Source organism: Mesoplodon mirus (genome assembly GCF_964341445.2).
Source record: "Mesoplodon mirus genome assembly, chromosome: 18".
Classification (NCBI taxonomy): Eukaryota; Metazoa; Chordata; class Mammalia; order Artiodactyla; family Ziphiidae; genus Mesoplodon; species Mesoplodon mirus.
The window spans coordinates 1,851,288-1,872,335 of record NC_138994.1 but is presented as its reverse complement, the minus strand read 5'-3'; the positions used below and the strand labels follow the sequence as shown (position 1 = coordinate 1,872,335).

The 21,048-nt window shown below is 44.6% G+C and overlaps 1 protein-coding gene and 1 pseudogene across 3 annotated transcripts in view; one reads left to right on the top strand and one right to left on the bottom strand.

Annotated features, from left to right (window-relative positions):
* Positions 1–21,048, top strand: part of B4GALNT2 (beta-1,4-N-acetyl-galactosaminyltransferase 2 (SID blood group)) — a 63,239-nt gene that overhangs the window by 5,952 nt on the left and 36,239 nt on the right. For both annotated transcript variants that reach the window (XM_082603611.1, XM_082603612.1), the window contains exons 2-3: positions 13,044–13,244; positions 14,417–14,554. In XM_082603611.1, coding sequence (XP_082459737.1) covers positions 13,044–13,244; positions 14,417–14,554 — 339 coding nt within the window. The remainder of the gene's footprint in view (positions 1–13,043; positions 13,245–14,416; positions 14,555–21,048) is intronic.
* Positions 432–1,675, bottom strand: LOC309793621 (DNA repair protein RAD51 homolog 1-like; annotated as a pseudogene). Its single transcript has one exon. The product of its transcript is annotated as a DNA repair protein RAD51 homolog 1-like (transcript).

Genomic DNA, 21,048 nt, shown 5'->3' with positions numbered 1-21,048 from the left:
AAAAAAAAAAAACCTGTGAGGAGACCCACTCCCTTTGCCACATAGCTCAGGCATTTTTTCCCCAACATTATTCAGACAGCGAGAGAAGTCAGGTCTCTCCAGTTTCAGTTAGTTCTCTTAGAGACATAAGATTGGCCAATAGCAGTTAGTCCTGAGACAACCCCAAGGCACTATGATATCAAAGGTACTTCATACCTACACCCCCAAACCAAAGAATTCACATAGAGATTAATACACTCTAGAAGGAATAAACGTTTCAGATCAGCTTGTGACTACTGACCTGTCTCGTGTTTACACCATAAGAAAAGCCGATATAATAGCTCTTTTCCTGGCAGGTCACAACAGGAAGAGGCCTGTGAAGAACCTCAGGGAGCAGTCCTCTCCATTAGGCTGCAGCACTTAAGGTTTATCTCAGGAAAAAAGCCAACGATTCAGTCCTTGGCATCTCCTACTCCATCCGCATTGATGGCAAACATAGCTTCAGCTTCAGGAAGACAAGGAGAGTCATAGATTCTGCAGATTCTGGTTTCCCCTCTTCCTTTTCTCAGCCTTGTCGTTGAGGCATAAGCAATGATATTTCCTCCAATAGGTTTTTTAGGATCTGCAGCAAACATGGCTGCTTCATCCACTTGGGCTGCCACTGCTACACCAAACTCATCAGCAAGTCGCAGAAGCATCCTCAGAAACCTGGCCAAGTGCATCTGCCTGGCTGAAAGCTCACCTCGACCCGAATAGTCTGTTCTGTAGAGGGCGGTGGCACTGTCTACAATTAGCAATGCATACCTGGACTCTACCATCATGGCTGATGCTTGATAAAGGAGCTGGGTCTGGTGGTCTGTGTTGAACCCTCGAGCATATGCTACATTATCCAGGACATCACTGCCAGAGAGGCCATATCTCTCAGCCACTGCTGGCAGCCGTTCTGGCCTAAAGGTACCCTCGGTGTCAATGTACATGGCCTTTCCTTCACCTCCACCTCGGTCAATGGGAAGCTGGCATGTTACAGCCAACGTATGACAGATCTGGGTCTTCCCAGTTCGGAATTCTCCAAACATGTCTGTGATGGATCCAGTCTCAATTCCTCCTTGAAGTAGTTGTCAAGCTCTTTGGAGCCAGAAGTAATCTGTATGATCTCAGACCGCCTTTGGTGGAACTCAGTTGCAGTGGTGAAACCCATTGGAACTAATTTAGCTGCCTCAGAATTTTATCAGCTTTGGCTTCACTAATTCTCTTAATATTTATTAGCTCCTTCTTTGGTGCATAGGCAACAGCCTCCACAGTATGGAATCCAGCTTCTTCCAATTTCTTCACATCATTGGCATGTATGCCACATTGCTGTAATCGAGAAATAGGTTGTGGGCCAAAGCTCTCTTCTTCCACTGAAGTATCTGCATTTGCTTCAAGCTGCACCTGCATAGCCATTACTTAGTGTTCAATACTCCGCCTGCAGCGTAACTCGCCCGGGCGGGCTGCGTGCTCCGACTACAGTCCGCCGGACCCGCGCGCGCCCGACCCCGGACGGACTGCAGACCCCCTTGCCTGCGCCCCACTTCTCTACGCCCTTGCTCCGGCCTTCTGCACGAAACCCAGGCGAGTTTCAACTCCTAACTGTGCTCCTGGGGCGCGTCTCAGGTCTCTTCAGGCCTCGGTCTCAGGCGGCAGCGCCCACTCCGTCTAACGCTCTTATTTTATTTTTTTATTGAAATATAGTTGATTTACAATGTTTCAGGTGTACAGCAAAGTGATTCAGTTATATATATACATATATTTATATCTATTCTTTTTCAGTTTCTTTTCCATAATAGGTTATTACAAGACACTGAATATAGTTCCTTGTGCTGTACAGTAGGTCCTTGTTGTTTATCTGCTTTATATATAGCAGTGTATATCTGTTAATCTCAGATTCCTAATTTATTCCTCCCGCCCCTCCGCCCGCCTTGGCAGTTATAGTCTGACTTATCTTCCAGTCTTGTCTAATTGTCTGTTAAATTCATCCACTTAACATTTCAATAGTGTTATTTTATTTTGTATTTCTAAAATTTCTGTCTGTTTCTTTTTGTATTCTCCAATTTTGTGTTAAAATTCTCAATAATTAATTTATAGTTCTTTAATACTAAGTCTATTTACTTTACAATATATGTCTGATAACTCCAGTATCTGAAGCCCTGTGTTTTTATTGCCTTATTTTCCTCTTTTTAAAAACGCTATCTCCGCATGTGCCAAACAGTGTCTTTACAAAATAGTTCGTGAAAATAATCTGAGACCTAGGATAACTTCTGCCAGAGATGATTTATGTTTCGTTCTGCTAGGCACTGGGTTCACTAGCAACGTGGGATTGCCTCAATCCAACTTCAAGAGATGACGGGAAGCCTTGTGGCCATGCCTGGGAATTCCTGTCCGATTCTGGTTCACTCCTCCGAGGTGTAAGCCATTGGAGTTCCAATGCAAAGCAAAGGGGATTCACCAGGAAACCCCCGCCCCCCACCCCTGCCGCCCATCTCCACTCACGATGGATCTTGGACTCTAACGTTTATTCCCTTAACCCCAAGGGGCTGAGATAAACATGCACAGCCTGTGAGCTGCCCACTTAGGAATCAGCAAACACATCCAGAGGAAAAAGTAACCTCCATCCTTAGCCTCCGTTATCTCTTGAATCCAGTCCCAGTAATTCTTCACTGTCTTGGTAGCCATCTGATCCTTTCAGGCAGATTTGTTGTTGTTGTTCAGCTTTTCTAGTTGTCATCACTGAGAAAGTTGGTCTGAGTCGCCCAGTCCATTGTTATTGGAGGCAGAAGTCTCTTTTGCCTCTCAGGCTCTTAGACTAGCCAGTAGAGGAGGCAGGAGCTCCGTCAGAATGTTTTTCTGACTTTCTACCAATCACAGTAGAGGATGGGGTATAGCCAATTCTAACTTAGTTCAAGGAAATAAAAGATAATGTTATCTGTGTTCTTAATATAGTGAAGCAATTCATAGGTATTATATAATTACATAATAACTCATAGTTATTATGTAAATAATTTGACTAAGTTTCTGTTACTTGCAACCAAAAATTCCTGACTAAAATATTTAAAAGTAGTGTGTATATATCACCTTTGCCCACAATTTCACCAAACCTTATTTATAATTAATTAATTAATATATTTATTTTATTTATTTGGCTACGTTGGGTCTTCATTGCTGCGCGTGGGCTTTCTCTAGTTGCAGCGAGCGGGGGTTACTCTTCGTTGTGGTGCGTGGGCTTCTCATTGCAGTGGCTTCTCTTGTTGCGGAGCACGGGCTCTAGGCGCACGGGCTTCAGTAGTCGTGACACGTGGGCTCAGTAGTTGTGGCTCACGGGCTCTAGAGTGCAGGCTCAATAGTTGTGGTGCTCGGGCTTAGTTGCTCTGTGGCATGTGGGATCTTCCCTGACCAGGGCTCGAACCAGTGTCCCCTGCATTGGCAGGCGGATTCTTAACCACTGCACCACCAGGGAAGTCCCACCCTTTTTAGTTATTAACTTAATAGGCATAAAATGCTACTTCAGTGTTATTTTTCAATATCAATCTTTTTAACTTACAGGTGAGAACAAATATTTTCCTGTGTGTTCACCTACTAAATGTACTTATCCTTTGGTCAGTCATTTCTTCATACTCTGTGCCCATTTATTACTTGGTGTCTTGGTGTTTTTCTCATAGGTAAATTAAGATTAAACCTTTGCTCTCATATTTGTTAGGAACCATTTCAGTAGGCCAATGCTACCATTTTTCTTTTTTTGGGGGGTACGCAGGCCTCTCACTGCTGTGGCCTCTCCCAGCGCGGAGCACAGGCTCCGGACGCGCAGGCTCAGCGGCCATGGCTCACGGGCCCAGCCGCTCCGCGGCACGTGGGATCCTCCCAAACCAGGGCACGAACCCGTGTCCCCTGCATCGGCAGGCGGACCCTCAATCACTGCGCCACCAGGGAAGCCCCAATGCTACCATTTTGATTTCAGTTTTTTTTCCACTGTGCAGACATTTTAAAAAGTTCTGATGCATCTTTAAGTATTTAAATCTTTCTCTTTGCAGATGTTTCTATGCTGTCAAAGTGTCATGGTTCACAAAGGGATTATTGTAATAAAGCGCACAGAATCATGAGACTACTTTTTTAGGCAAAAGGAAAATCTTGACTAATCGGTGTCTACTGTCTGCAGAGACAGCTTAACATCAGACCCTACTTGCTCGGGTACAAGAGTGCTTTGGGGCAATGAGGGTCACCACCTTTGACTCAGGACTCAGGCTGCCTCTCTAGTTTCTGCCTGGTCCCAAAGCTCAACAGCTTCACCTGGCTTGAAGGGACAAGTTGCCATCAGCTGATACACATGACAAGCTCATTTCCTTATTTCTCACTGACTTTATAAACTGGATTATGGTCCTTTTTCGAATGTTTCTCAAATATGGTCCAACCAGAATAGCAGACCCATACAATTATAATTTTAATATCCCCACGTAAGCACATAAACTGTGATTTTAACAGTGTAGAACATTTGTAGTCGTCTGTTAAAAATTCGGCTGTTGAACATTTTATTAGGAATCTCCTACCGAACAATTCCTATTAATGACTGCATCACAAAATGCTGTCCCTAGCTGGAACCAGCTTTGGTAAATCAAAACTCCAAGCTGAGAGGGGTCTGATCAGATGGTTGAACTTGACTAAGAGGAAGTAAAGGCCTTTTTTCTGCAGGCATGTCTATAACTTGAATAGTTTAAATATATCTATCTTGTTCTGAATGCCATTTTAGAAAATTCAGATGTTACAGAAATATATAACAAAATAGTGAAAATTCCACATAAAATTCCACTCAAGTATTTCTGGACTTTGTTTGTTTGTTTTTAATATTTATTTGGCTGCGTCGGGTCTTAGCCGCGGCACACGATATCTTTTGTTGCGGCATGTGGGCTTCTCTCTAGTTGTGGTGCTTGGGCTCTAGAGTGCTTGGGCTCAGTAGATGTGGCACGACGAGCTCTCTAGTTGCTGCGCAGAGGCTTAGTTGCAGTGTGTGGGCTTAGTTGCCCCTTGGCATGTGAGATCTTAGTTCCCCAACCAGGGATCAAACCTGCATCCCCTGCATTGGAAGGCAGATTCTTAACCACTGGACCACCAGGGAAGTCCCAAGTATTTCTGGACTTTGGCTTACTTTGGTTTATTCCATTTACCTATATGCTTATTCTTGAATCAATAACATGCTTTTAGTTAACTCTAGCTTTACAATAATTTTGTTCTCTAGTAGTATGGCTCTCCTTATGTATAATATCTTCCTTGCTATTCTCATGTGTTACTTCCAGTTAGAGTCATTTTGACAAATGAAAAAAAATTTTGTTGTGGGTTCATTTATGTAGTTATTGTATTGAATTTATACATTAATATAGGGTGAAGTTCCATTTTCACAATGTGGAATTAGTCTAGTCAATAATAAGAAATTTATCATCTCCATTTATTTGTACTTCCCTAATATACTGGTTTTTCTTAATTCTTTTAATTAATTAATTAATTTATTTATTTATTAGCTGTGTTGGGTCTTTGTTGCTGTGCACTGGCTTTCTCTAGTTGCACAGAGCGGGGGCTACTCTTCATTGCGGTGCGCTGGCTTGTCATTCCGGTGGCTTCTATTGTTGCGGAGCACGGGCTCTAGGCGTGGGCTTCAGTAGTGCAGCCAGCAGGCTCAGTAGTTGCAGCGTGTGGGCTCAGTAGTTGTGGCTCACAGGCTTAGTTGCTCCCCGGCGTGTGGGATCTTCCTGGACCAGGGATAGAACCCGTGTCCCCTGCATTGGCAGGCGGATTCTTAACCACTGCGCCACCAGGGAAATCCCTTTCATTACGTTTTGACTCATGGTTGTTGGCTTATAGAAAACTGGGTAATGTAGTGTTTAAAAGTGTGGTCTGGTTTTGAATCCTGCATCTAACACCAACCAACTGTGCAAGTTGCTTTCGCCCTCAGCTAATTCATCTGTTAATTGGGTGGAGTAATGGAACGTCTTTATTATGTTGTTGTAAGAATTAAATGAGATGATACACACAAAGCTCTTGGCAGAGGGGTAAGACATAGTACGTGGTCATTAGATTATAACTATAATTATTATTATTTTTAAAATATTTATTTTGGGGCTTCCCTGGTGGCACAGTTTAAGAGTCCGCCTGCCGATGCAGGGGACATGGGTTCGTGCCCCGGTCCGGGAGGATCCCACATGCCGCGGAGCGGCTGGGCCCGTGAGCCATGGCTGCTGAACCTGCGCATCCAGAGCCTGTGCTCCGCAACGGGAGAGGCCACAGCAGTGAGAGACCCGCGTACCACAAAAAAAAAAAAGAAAGAAAAAAAAAGAAAAAAAAATTTATTTTGTAATTAGCTACCCTACTAAAATCTTAGTTTCTAATAGTTTCCCATTTAAAACATTTTAGTTTTTCCAAATATGCAATTATTACATCTTGTAAATAATTATGTTTTTAATTACCCTTTTAGTTATATCATTTTAGTCCATAAGCTAATTTTATTGCATTTATTAATACTTTCATGATAATATTAAATAATAGCAGTGGGCATTCTTATCTTGTTCCTGGATATAATGGAGTTTTGCATAATGCTGGCTTTGGCTTGAAAGGTAAATCTTTTGCCATGTTAAGAAAGCATCCCCCTATTCTTATTTTACCTGAGGAATTTTTACTTAATTGTTTATAAATCCCAAAGTTTTATTTTTAAAATTGTCAAACTAAAGAAAGCTCGAAACAATGTTACTGAATACACTCATACACCCTGCACCTAGATCCACCTAGATTCATATTTTACCACGTTTGTTTGCTTTATCTCTCACCCCTTCTTTTTTTTTTTTTTTTTGCGGTACGCGGGCCTCTCACTGTTGTGGCCTCTCCCGTTGCGGAGCACAGGCTCCGGACGCGCAGGCCCAGCGGCCACGGCTCACAGGCCCAGCCGCTCCACGGCATGTGGGATCTTCCCGGACCGGGGCACGAACCCGTGTTCCCTGCATCGGCAGGCGGACTCTCAACCACTGCGCCACCAGGGAAGCCCTCACCCCTTCTTTCAAATGGCTGAACCATTGAAAAGAATTTTCAGACATGTTAACACTTCACCCTTAAATACTCGAGCATACTTCTAAGAATAACAGCATTCTCCTATATAATCATAATATAATGATCTCACCTAAAAAAAATGAACAATCCCTTAACATGATCTAACATTCAGCCCATGCTCAAATATTCACAGTTGTCCCCTAAATGGCTTTTTAAATTTATTTTATTGAAGTATAGTTGATTTACAATGATGTGTTAATTTCTACTGTATAGCAAAATGATTCAGTTATGCACATATGTACATTCTTTTTCATATTCTTTCCCATTATGGCTTATCACAGGATATTGAATATAGTTCCCTGTGCTATACAGTAGGACCTTGTTGCTTATCCATTCTATATATAATAGTTTGCATCTTCTAATCCCAAACTCCCAGTCCTTCCCTCCTCCACCCCCCTCCTCCTTGGCAACCACAAGTCTGTTCTCTATGTCTGTGAGTGTTTTTTTCTTTTGATTGCTCTGCGCGGCCTTGTGGGATCTCAGTTCCATGACTAGGGATTGAACTGAGGCCATGGCAGTGAAAGCAGAGAATCCTGACCATTAGGCCACCAGGGAACTCCCCTGTGAGTCTGTTTCTGTTTTGTAGATAAGTTCATTTGTGTCATATTTTAGATTCTACATATAAGTGATTGTCGTATGATATTTTTTTCTGTCTGACTTATTTCACTTAGTGTGATAATCTCTAGGTCCAGTCAACATGCTGCAAATGGCATTATTTCATTCTTGTTTGTGGCCAAGTAGTATTCCATTGTGTGTGTGTGTGTGTGTGTTATATACATATATACCACATCTTCTTATATCCATTTATCTATCGATAGACATTTAGATTGCATCCATGTCCTGGCTATTGTAAATAGTGCTGCAGTGAACATTGTGGTGCATGTGTCTTCTCAAATTATAGTTTTCTCCGGATATTTGCCCAGGAGTGGGATTGCAGGATCATATGGCAACTCTATTTTTAGTTTGAGGAACCTCCATACTGTTTTCCGTAGTGGCTGCACCAATTTACATCTCAACCAAAAATGTAGAAGGGTTCTGTTTTCTTCACACCCTCTGCAGCATTTGTTATTTGTAGATTTTTAAATTATGGCCATTCTGACTAATGTGAGATGGTACCTCACTGTAGTTTTGATTTGCATTTATCTAATAATTAGTGCTAAACGTCTTTCAAAACTGTTTTTTGAAACAATGATCCAGTCAAAGTTCACACATTGCATTTTGTTGTTTGATCTTTTTAGTTTCCTTAAACTATCAAAAGCTATCCCATCCCTCCACTTTTTTCTTTTTTCTCTTTTCATAGCATTGTCTTTTTGAAGAGCCCAGGCCAGTTGTCTTACAGAACGTTCCACATCCTGATGTGTCTGATAGTTGTTGATGGTGTTATTCAGTTTGCTTCTTTATCTGCTGTTATTTCCTACAAACTGGTAGTGAGGTCTCTGAGTCTTGATTACATTTTGATTCAACATTTTTGGCATTAATACTCCATAAGTGATTTGTGTGCTTCATATCACATCATATCAGGGGGACATTTTGTTAGGCTGTCTCATTATTAGTGACGCTCATTTGGATCACGTGGTTAAGGTAGTGACTACCTGATCATTCCATTGTAAAGGTGAGTTTTTTTCTCTTTGTAAATAGTAAGCAATCTGGACGTTGGCACCATTCAATATCCTGCTCCCCAACAGCCTTCCACCCGATGGTTTTAACGTACATTGATGGTCCTGGCCAGAATCATTTATTACATTGGTGGTAGCAAAGTGGTGATTTATTTCTCTAATTCTATCATTTCTCCTACATACATTAATTTTCATGTTTTTGTAAAGAGGGGCTTTTTTTCTTCAATGGAAGATTAAGATTTCAATTACAGAAAAACTGATAAAAGATTAAGATTTCAATTACGGAAAAACTGATAAAAGATTAAGATTTCAATTACGGAAAAATTGATAAAATATATTTGCATGCAAAAATATCAGCAAGGGCTTCCCTGGTGGCGCAGTGGTTGAGAGTCCGCCTGCCGATGCAGGGGACACGGGTTCGTGCCCCGATCCCGGAAGATCCCACATGCCGCGGAGCGGCTGGGCCCGCGAGCCATGGCCGCGGAGCCTGTGTGTCCGGAGCCTGTGCTCCACAACGGGAGAGGCCACAGCAGTGAGAGGCCCGCGTACAGCAAAAAAAAAAAAAAAAAAAAAAAAAAAAAAAAATCAGCAAAGAAAAAAAGGAAAAGTTCTGGAGATCCATTGTACAACAATGTGAACAACATACTTAACGTTACTGAGCTGTACACTTAGAAATGGTTAAGGTGCTAAACTTTATGTTTATTCCCACAATTAAACATTTTTTTTAAAAGAAAAAAGACAAGTGACAAATTGGGAAAGACAGCCTTAGCTATTTACACCACAGACAAAAGGTGAATATCTCTATACGTCAAGAGCTTCTAAACTTAGGGAAGGAAAAGCCTGTAGAAGAATGAGCTAGAGCAGGGCTTCTCCAACTGTGGGCCGTAGACTCCTGAGGGTCCCAGTGACGCCTCAGGGAGTCTGCAAGGTGAAAGCTTTTTCATGATAATAGTAGGATGCTCTTTGCTTTTTTCACTGTACTGACATTCGCACTGATGATGCAAAGGCAGTGATGGGCAAAACCGCTGGTACCTTAGCCTGAACTGGTGGGAGGTGTACTTTCCCACCACACTCAGGGAAGAAAGCCAGTTGACTTCAGAATATCCTTGATGAAACAGTAAACTCAATTGATTTTTTAAGTGTCCATTTTACGTAGATTGTTTGATGGAAGGTACACGTACAACATTCCTGCCAGAGACTGAAGTGCCGCGATTGCTGTCTCAAGACGAAGTGCTTGTGCAATTTGAGTAGTGAGCTGAAGTAGCTGCTTTTCTTTTTTTTATAAACTTATTTACTTTTGGCTGTGTTGGGTCTTCATTGCTGCAGGCGGGCTTTCTTTAGTTGTGGCGAGCGGGGGGCTACTCTTCATGGTGGTGTGTGAGCTTCTCATTGCGGTGGCTTCTCTTGTTGTGGAGCACGGGCTCTAGGCGCGTAGGCTTCAGTAGTTGTGGCATGTGGGCTCCGTAGTTGTGGCTCGCGGGCACGGGCTCTAGGTGTGCGGTCTTCAGTAGTTGTGGCACACGGGTTTAGTTTTTCCACGGCATGTGGGATCTTCCTGGATCAGGGCTCTAACCCGTGTCCCCCGCACTGGCAGGTGGATCCTTAACCACTGCACCACCAGGGAAGACCGTGAAGTAGCTGCTTTTTAATAGAAATCTCTTTTTTTCTTTTTATAAATTTATTTATTTATTTATTTTTGGCTGCGTTGGGTCTTTGTTGCTGCACCCAGTCCTCCTCTAGTTGCAGCGAGTGGGGACTACTCTTTGTTGCAGTGCGCGGGCTTCTTATTGCCGTGGCTTCTCTTGTTGCGGAGCACTGGCTGTAGAGCGCAGGCTTCAGAAGTTGTGGCTCGCGGGCTCTAGAGCGCAGGCTCAGTAGATGTGGAGCACAGGCTTAGCTGCTCCGCGACATGTGGGATCTTCCCGGACCAGGGCTCAAACCCATGTGCCCTGCACTGGCAGGCGGATTCCTAACCACCGTGCCACCAGGGAAGCCCCTGAAGTAGCTGCTTTTTAAAGGAAATGTTTTTTGCTTGAAAGAATAAGAATGAATAAGAATAAGCTGGTTATTCAGACTTCTGTACAGGGTAGATGTCTTCTCAAAAAAATGGACCAAGTGATCTGCCAGTTGCCAGTATTCGTTGCCAATCATAAAGTTCAAGCTTTCCAAAAAATTAGAACTTTGTAAAACTTATTTCCACCGCAATGAGTTTGACAGTCTTAATATTTAGAGACTTTTCTGATGAGATTGGTGTTGATATTAATGAATGTGAATTCTCGATATTGCATTAAAAATACATCAGCAGGGCTTCCCTGGTGGTGCAGTGGTTAAGAATCCGCCTGCCAATGTAGGGGACATGGGTTCGAGCCCTGGTCCAGGAACATCCCACATGCCGTGGATCAACTAAGGCTGTGCGCCACAACTACTGAGCTCACGTGCTGCAACTACTGAAGCCCTCACGCCTAGAGCCCGTGCTCTGCAACAAGAGAAGCTGCAACAATGAGAAGCCCGAGCACCACAAGGAAAAGTAGCCCCCGCTCATCGCAACTAGAGAAAGCTGGTGCACAGCAACAAAGACCCAACACAGCTAATAAATAAATAAATAAATAAATAAATAAATAAGCATTTGGGGGATCAGTGTAACTCAACCAATATTTTCCATATGACTAATGCATAGTGTAATAAAATCATGAGTAGGTAAAAGATCCATTCAAAGTCCAAGTCATACCAGTGGATTTTAATGTAACAGTGTACAAAAAATTCATTGATATGGTTTCAGATTCCACACTGCTGCTAACCTTTTTTAAAATTATTTATTTATTTATTTATTTATTATTATTTTTTAAACATCTTTATTGGAGTATAATTGCTTTACAATGGTGTGTTAGTTTCTGCTTTATAACAAAGTGAATCAGTTATACATCTACATATATCCCCATATCTCTTCCCTCTTGCATCTCCCTCCCACCCTCCCTATCCCACCCCTCTAGGTGGTCACAAAGCACCGAGCTGATCTCCCTGTGCTATGCGGCTGCTTCCCACTAGCTATCTACCTCACGTTTGGTAGTGTATATATGTCCAAGCCACTCTCTCACTTTGTCCTAGCTTACCCTTCCCCCTCCCCATATCCTCAAGTCCATGCTCTAGTAGGTCTGTGTCTTTATTCCTGTCTTACCCTAGGTTCTTCATGACATTTTTTTTTCTTAGATTCCATATATATGTATTAACATACGGTATTTGTTTTTCTCCTTCTGACTTACTTCACTCTGTATGACAGACTCTAGGTCTATCCACCTCACTACAAATAACTCAATTTCGTTTCTTTTTATGGCTGAGTAATATTCCATTGTATATATGTGCCATATCTTCCTTATGCATTCATCTGTTGATGGACACTTAGGTTGCTTCCATGTCCTGGCTATTGTAAATAGAGCTGCAATGAACATTTTGGTACATGACTCTTGTTGAATTATGGTTTTCTCAGGGTATACGCCCAGTAGTGGGATTGCTGGATCGTATGGTAGTTCTATTTGTAGTTTTTTTTTTTTCGTGGTACGCGGGCCTCTCACTGTTGTGGCCTCTCCCATTGCAGAGCAAAGGCTCCGGACACACAGGCTCAGCGGCCATGGCTCACGGGCCCAGCCGCTCCATGGCGTGGGGGATCTTCCCAGACCGGGGCACGAACCCATGTCCCCTGCATCGGCAGGCGGACTCTCAACCACTGCGCCACCAGGAAAGCCCTCTAAAAGCTCTTTAACAGAATATGAGTTCTATAATTTAGTTGCTCTATTGCTTTATATATTTTTGAGACTTGATCCGTTAAGGACTGTGATTTTAGAGTGTTAGATGTGAAAATGTTAGAATCTATGACTATCTTTGTATTTGTAATCCTTCTCCTTCCATATCCTGCCATTCTTTGCTTTGTGTGCTTTAATGCTATTATTTAATGGATAAAGTTCATGACCTTTACATCTGTTTTGTGGATCATGCATGTGATCATGATCCTTTTGGTCCCACTTAATAAGTTTTTTGTCTCGAATTCAACTGTGCCGACATTAATATTATTGTAAACCTTACTCTTTATTTCCCCTTGGGCTCTTTTTGCCTATTCTTTTATTCGTGATTTTTTATTGAGTCTCTCTGTTGCAAATTGATTCTTTACTCTTCTATTTAACAGAAATCAAGCTTGCTAAGTAGTGTAAGATACAGGTTTAACTGACATTTTTCCTCCAGTTACTGTTCCCGTCTATATTACACAATCAAGTCTTTTTTGTTTACATAATCAAGAAAAATAACTTTAACAGCCTTTACTCTTTTGTGTCCCAACAGCTCCAGATGTCTGTGGATCCTCAAGATGTCGGTCTTACTCTTGGCCCTGGGCATTGTGTTATTTATGTTCAGAAGTGGATACCTTTATACTCAGTCCAGTAACCACAAACCACGGCTCCCTCACCCTACTCTGGCTGCCGGGATGCTGAAGCTTCTACCTGAGGAACGTGTCAGGAGCCTCTTTACCTATGATGGAATCTGGTGAGTTAGCAAGTTATTCCACCTTGGTCTGACCTTTCCTTCCTGTGTCTCACAGTGTCCTGTTGTGCCCACTTTACAGCCAGTTCCCTACCTTCCTGCACCTGTGTTGATTGCGAACGTGATTCCAAACCACAGAACCAGGAAAGGGCTTGGTCTGCAGGGCACGGACTCTGTTCCCAGCGAAGTCCCTTGTGATTTTGGAGGGCCTGTTTAACCCAAACTACAGGAAAGATGTTGCCTTTCTGTCCCTCTGGCCTCCTCTTCTGGTCGGGGTTGCTGAGATGCCACTGACATTCCTGCGACTCTCAAGTTTAAAGAAGCTTGGGGAATTCCCTGGCTGTCCAGTGGTTAGGACTCTGAGCTTTCACTGCCGGGCCTGGGCTAGATTCCTGGTCGGGGAACTAAGATCACACAAGCCACGCAGTGTGGCAGAAGTTTGGTGCCAGAGATGACTCAAGAGAGGCGGCCTTTTTTTTTTTGGATTATAAAATTTATTTATTTATTTATTTATTTATTTATTTATTTTTGCGGTACGCGGGCCTCTCACTGCTGTGGCCTCTCCCGTTGCGGAGCACAGGCTCCGGACGCGCAGGCTCAGCGGCCATGGCTCACGGGCCCAGCCACTCCGCTGCATGTGGGATCTTCCCAGACCAGGGCACGAACCCGTGTCCCCTGCATCGGCAGGCGGACTCTCAACCACTGCACCACCAGGGAAGCCCTAAAATTTATTTTTTATTATTTTATTGGAGTCTAGTTGATTTACAATGTTGTGTTAGTTTCAGGTGTACAGCAAAGTGGTTCAGTTATATACAGAATATTGTGTAGAGTTCCCTGTGCTATACAGTAGGTCCTTGTTGGTTATCTATTTTATCTATAGTAGTGTGTCTATGTTAATCCCAAGCTCCTAATTTATCCCTCCCCCCCACGTTTCCCCTTTGGTGGCCATGACGTTGGTTTTGAGAGGGGGGCCTTCTTGCCCTTTCCCCTTCCTTCCCCTCCCTGTGTCTTTGGGAACAGCCACTGCTGGCATTCTAGAGTCTCAACCCAACCCAGATGGTGGCTATGGGAAAGGAGAGTCTGAGGGGAGCAACACACTGGGTTAGGCTTCAGGCCCCGCCTTACCCACCAGCCCACCCACCCAATCCGTGATCTTAGTCCTCATCTTGTTCTAGGCTCTTCCCGAAAAACCAGTGCAAATGTGAAGCCTCGGAACGTCAGGGAAGCTATAACTTTGAGGATGCCTATGGCCAGAGCGACCTCCCTGCGGTGAAAGTGAGGAGACAGGCTGAACTTGAACACTTTCAGAGGAGGTAATGCAGACTCTGAGGGCTCTTGGGCCCTGAGGTGGGACAGAAGCTCTCCTACTGTCTCCGGAGGGTGTGGGTCCAGGGAGAGAAGGAAGGCACTCCCGCTCTGTCAGGGTCCCTGGAAGGAACTATTAGGAGTAAACCAAGTAAGGAGAACTGAGGAAATAGTCCTTCAATACAGATTTCTAAAACTCGGGAATTCCCTGGAGGTCTAGTGTTAGTACTTGGCGCTTTCATTGCCAGGGGCCTGGGTTTGATCCCTGGCTGGGGAACTAAGAGCCTGCAAGCCATGCTGCGTGGCAAAAACAAAACAAAACAAAAAGCCCACCACACGTGACATGTCTCAAGCATTGCATAATAAAGAAAGAGCAAAGGAATGAAGAAACTTTGAAACATCAGTGCGGTGTTGGGGGCACAGTCTTCACGCACCCAGGCCATCAGAGCACGTACCTTTAGAGTCTCACCATGTTGCACTCTCTTATTCATTTATATGTTAAGAATGTACTGTCCCTCTGCTATGTGCAAAGCCCGGAGTTAAACCTTCTGGGTGTATCGGCCAGGATTGTCAGTTGAAAAGAGCAGGGATGGATTGTGTCTGGCTCATATCAAGAGGGAATTTGTAGGAAGGATGTTGGCACTTCCCCCAAATCCATAGGTGGTAGGATGACCAGGCTGGGAAGTCAAGAACCAGGGGAGCACGGAATGGCTGAGCAGGTCTTTTCCCATTTTTTTCCCTCCTAGCAATCATTTATGAGTTTCAGTGGAAAGCGTGCTGTACTAAGTAATAACATTGTGATTAAGGACTTGAACTCTGGAACAGGCTGGATGGCAAGTTCCTTAGCCTCATGGTACTTCAGTGTCTTCATATGAAAAACTGGAACAGAGATACCTCCTTCATAGGTTTATTGTAAGGAACATTGTGTTAACATACAAAAGGCTAGTAACTGATAAAGGGCCTGACATATAGAAGCACTGCAGAAATATTACCTACTGTCATTGTTGTGGTTTATTATTAACGTTATCATTCTTATAGTTCTTCACAGGCAATACATAATACATTAAGAGGGACTTCCCTGGTGGTCCACTGGTTAAGACTCCGCGCTTCCACTGCAGGGGGTGCAAGTTCGATCCCTGACTGGGGAACTAAGATCCGCATGCTGTGCAGTGCGGCCAAAAAAAAAAAAAGAGAGAGAAAAGAAATACATAAATCACCTAAATAGTAGATCGTTATAAGTGCTATATGGAGAGGTAAATTAAAATATCGTGGGGCTTCCCTGGTGGTGCAGTGGTTGAGAGTCCCGCCTGCCGGTGCAGGGGACACAGGTTTGTGCCCCGGTCTGGGAAGATCCCACATGCCGCGGAGCGGCTGGGCCCGTGAGCCATGGCCGCTGAGCCTGCGTGTCCGGAGCCTGTGCTCCGCAACGGGAGAAGCCGCAACAGTGAGAGGCCCGCGTACCGCAAAAAAAAAAAAAAAAAAAAAATTGTGGTTGATGGCATAAAATTTAATGGTACAATGAAAGAAGGTGACCTTGAACTCTGATTTGTATATCAAGCAGGAGTCTCCCACAATCCTCCATCCCAGAAGAGCATCCTAGAAGGAAGAGTTAACACAGGGCCCAAAGCCAGAGTGGGCCTTTCTTGATGGCTGCATGACACGAAAGCAGGCCATAGCCGTTGCCGCCTAGTGCGTCAGCTGGAGGCTGGCAGTATGAGTCCAGAGGGGCCAGTGGTGACGGCCCTGGTAAGCCAGCAGGAGGAGTGTGCATTTTGCTTTCTGGGTGACGCAAAGAATTGAACAGTTTTAAAAAGAGGCAAATTATTCTATGAGATACTTTCATATATAAAATATCACTCTGGCTTTTCTATGGAGGATAACCTGGGGGGAAGGCAAGGGAAGGCAGGGAGACCTGTTGAGGAGCTGTTGGGGGGAAGGTAAACTTTCCTTCTGCTGCCGCGACGGACGTTGTCTGTGCCTCTTTGATGAACGGTCCCTAGGCCACTGCCTTACTGCTCAGTTGACTGAGCCTAAGTCTTGAATTAAAGAAGGGAAAGGGGCAGTCAGGCCCCTCCAGCTTTGGTTGTGGGAATCAGTCACTACCCCAGACTCCATACAAATGCAAGACTCCCCAGAAGAGGGAACAGCAGCAGGTGGGAGCGTTGGAGATCAGGAAGCCAGTGCAGTGTGCCGGTGATCCTGGCGGGGGTGTGAGCCCTGGCCCCCTGTGGCTGTGCAAGGAGCGTGGGGCTCAGTGGCTAACAGTGCTGCCAGGGAACAGACTGGCTGCCTCCTCCACGTCTCAGCTAGGTGACCCTGGGCAAGCAGCTTAACCTCCTCTTTGCTGTGGGGATGATAATAGTCCCTCGGGTTGGCGTTTAGTAAGTTGATCCAAGGAAGGCCTTTATAGCCTCAGTGAATTTATAGGATAGTAGAGGAGGTAAGAAAAATATATAGATAGACAGATGATATGATAAGCTCTTATACCAAGCAGAACCTTTGCCCCGGCCATGTGCCCCTGTAACACCGTCTGCCTGCTTCCTGCCAGGATGGTTCCCACCATTTGCCTCCTGGTCTCCCTTTGCCACTGTCTGTGAGGTCCCTGTGCTCGGGGACTTGAGGTGCTTGGCACAGAGCAGGGCTAACAGGCGTCTGTAGAATAAGTGGATGGTGGGAGGGGAAACACGGGAGCACGTTTATGAGGGAACATGGCTCTGTCTGTATCCTGGGTGGCACCGGGCTGCAGAGGGAGAGAAGTCACGGCCGTCCCCAGCAGGGAGTGCCTCAGGTGTGCACCTGGCAGGAGGTGCACGGTGGGGGAAGGGAGAGCAGGGAGGGAGCTTTGGAGAGATTGGAGCAAGTGGGCTGGGAGGCAGGGAGGGATAAGAGGAGGTACTAGCTGGGAGTGGGGACTGGTCTGGAGGGAGCTGGGCAGAAGGAATTACAAGAAGGAACAGATTCCAAACTGGGAAGTCCGAAGACGGGCCATGTTCGCACTTGCCCCCTCCTTCACCTGTTGGAAATGCCCAACTCTCTTGGGATTATACCTGGCAATCCGGGTATGAACAAAAACAGAGTCCAGTAATGATAATTGACATGAATTGGGTCTCAGGCCATTAAGGAAGTAGCTGGGCAGGGAGACTCATGGCACTGAGCAAGGCACTGAGGTACAAAGGTACAAGGTACAAAGATCAATCTGATCTAGACAACATCTCTCAATGAGTTTACAGTATAATATTACAGTATATAAAATTACAGTATAATAGAGACCTCCCCCCCGGGGTCAAGTGGCCACTCTCCCCATCACAGCCTCCCTGCGCCACCATCATCACAGAGCACATGGGCAGTCTGTGGCCCAGGGAGTGTTTTCAGCAAATTGCATGGAACTCAAGAGTTCAATGCCAAGCTCAATGTTATAATAGCAGTCAGAGGGAGGGATGTGGTAGGTTTTAAGAGGGAGAGCAGCATCTAGCTCTGAGAATTGAAAAAGGAACATTCAAGAAAAAGGTGACATTCAGAGCTGGCCTGACCTCTGTTACTGAACAGATGACTTTGTATTCTAGCTTTTGGAGTCTGGCTCTGGGTTCTCACCCTTCCAGGAAAGGGACTTTATTGATCTCTTTGTCCTCAGTTTAGCACTGTGCCGGGCAAGTCAAGAAATGAATGAATAAGAGGCATAGGGTGATGTGTGACTCTGGACAGAGCTCTGGGTGTGATTCACTTCCTGAGGGAAGAGAAGCAGTTTGGAGGATGAAGCTTCAGGCATTAAAAAGGAATGAAGTAGATCCCGCTGCACCTTTAGAAGGTGAAGTAAATCTGCACCTTTCTGCGTCAAGGTGCAGAAAGTTTGTACAGTGTATTAGTTTGTGTTTTTAGAAGAGGGGTGGACATTTGTGTGGTTGCGTGCGTGTGTAGAGGTGTGTTTATGTATGTTGGGGGGAGAAGTATGAACAGTGGTGTAAATGTTTAACAATGGGCTTTAGATAGTGGCTTGTAGTGTTTGCCAATTTCTGTGGTTTAATAATCACACTGGCTGATTTCAAGCTACAGACAAGATATCACTGAATTCCAGTTATAAAATATCTCCACCATACAGATACAATAGATGAAAATAAGCTCAAGAGCAGAATAATAGGAAAATGTAGTAAAATAATTTGGAAGTGGAGAATTTTGAGTATTTATTACCTGTGTTCCCATTGTATTTAATTTTAAATGTATATAATTTAATTTTTATTACTGGCTGTGTTTAAAAGCTGGCTTTCAAAGTTCCTGAAAATTCAACAATTGACTCTCCTGTGTCAGTACAACCAGATCTCACACACCACTATTATACATGAATATCAATGGCTGTGTGTCCCTTGGTGGCAGGCAAGTGAGTAAGCAAGCCCCTTTTACACACAGTGTCCAAGCTTTCCAGGGGACAGTGGGCTGGGCCAAGTCATTGAGGCACCTGCTTTCAATGGCTGATACGCTGGCTACCAATTTAGGGGTATCCAAGAGGCCCGGCTCTGGGAAATTTTTCTGCTAGTCAGTCCCCCATGCTCAGGAAGGAAGATCCTGCTTGGGGCTAATGGTGTCTTTCTCCTTACCTCAGTCCTTAAAGGGCTCAAGATCTTCACATTTTCCCCTGCGGTCTGAGGGACGCCCCCCCCCCCCCAGTTGTAATTACACTCTGGGTAAACTACACTTAGATGCACAAACTCCCATCTGCTGGCTCACTCTGTTCTTTTGCACACCGCTGACAGTCCAGTGGCTTCTTGCTGGTATGGGCCAGGTCTGGAACTTGTGGGATGGGTAGGACTCAGACCTGGGTTTTTATCTGGCAATACAGGTGTAAGCCAAGCTATCAGAGCTTGGGTACCGCATCCCAGTAGATATCAGCTGAGCGGGACCAGACAGCTCTCAGGCCAGGAGGCTGGACACCGACACTCTTGGAGCCTAACAATGTCCCTGCCCAGATCCTCCTAGCGCTGTTCTTAGCAAAAACACATCAGTCAACAGGATTGTTTCCACATTCTCTTTCACACACTCTCTTCCCCTGTTTCATTTGGCATCTTCAGGCTAGAAACCTGCCTATCTCAGCTCAGCAAGTACAAACTTGATTGGCCCAGATCAGTGGCTCCCAAAAGTTTTTCTGTCCCAGCACACCTGGGGGAATAGGGCACTCTGCAACTTCTTGGTAACAGCAAGTAGAGATTCTTCTGGGGGTGATGGGGGGCCTGGGTAGTAAAAGGGATGTTATTCACACTAATTTTTATACTGTTACACACAGATGAACACACATAATCACACACATATTTATGTGTTTATATATATATCCATATAAACATATACTACTGGCGTTTATGTGTATATATATATTTTTATATATAAATTTATTTAGTTACTTTTTGGCTGCGTTGGGTCTTTGTTGCTGCACGCGGGCTTTCTCTGGTTGCGGCGAGCGGGGGCTACTCTTCGCTGCGGTGCGCGGGCGTCTCACTGCCATGGCTTTTCTTGTAGCAGAGCACGGGCTCTAGGCTCACGAGCTTCAGTAGTTGCAGCACACAGGCTCAGTAGTTGTGGCATGCGGGCTCTACAGCGCAGGCTCAGTAGTTGTGGCGCATGGGCTTAGTTGTTCTGAGCCATGTGGGATCTTCCCAGACCAGGGCTCGAACCCACGTCCCCTGCATTGGCAGGCGGATTCTTAACCGCTGCGCCACCAGGGAAGTACCTTGTGTGTATATTTTTTAATGTAATTGGTACCATAAGAACAAATGACTCTGAAATTTGCTTTCATTCAATGATTTTTTTTGTTTTATTATATTTTTAAAATATTTATTTATTTATTTATTGGGTTGCACTGGGTCTTAGTTGCGGCAGGTGGGCTCCTTAGTTGTAGCATGTGAACTCTAGTTGTGGCATGCATGTGGGATCTAGTTCCCTGACCAGGGATCAAACCCAGGCCCCCTGCATTGGGAGCGCGGAGTCTTAACCACGGTGCCACCAGGGAAGTCCCTTTTTTTTTTTCCATTTTAAACAAGAAGTTTATTTAAACAACAAGATGTTTGACTTGAAGAGAAAAACTATCCAGGATGCATTTCTTTTCGAGGAATTTATACCTCCTTAAATACAGATTGCTTTACCTGTAACAGCTACGTGCAAGAGGGTTATAAAATTGTCCTTGGTTTTACAAAGATCAATGAAAAACATTAAAATTCTCCAATAGAACAAGGTATGCAAGGATTTTTTTTATAAATTTATTTATTTAATTTATTTATTTTTGGCTGCATTGGGTCTTCCGTTGCTGTGTGCTGGCTTTCTCTAGTGCGGCGAGCAGGGGCTACTCTTCGTTGTTGTGCGAGGACTTTTCATTGCAATGGCCTCTCTTGCTGTGGAGCACAGGCTCTAGGCACGCAGGCTTCAGTAGTTGTGGCACACGGGCTTCAGTAGTTGTGGCTCACGGGCTCTAGAGCGCAGGCTCAGTAGTTGTGGCACACGGGCCCAGCTACTCCGCGGCATG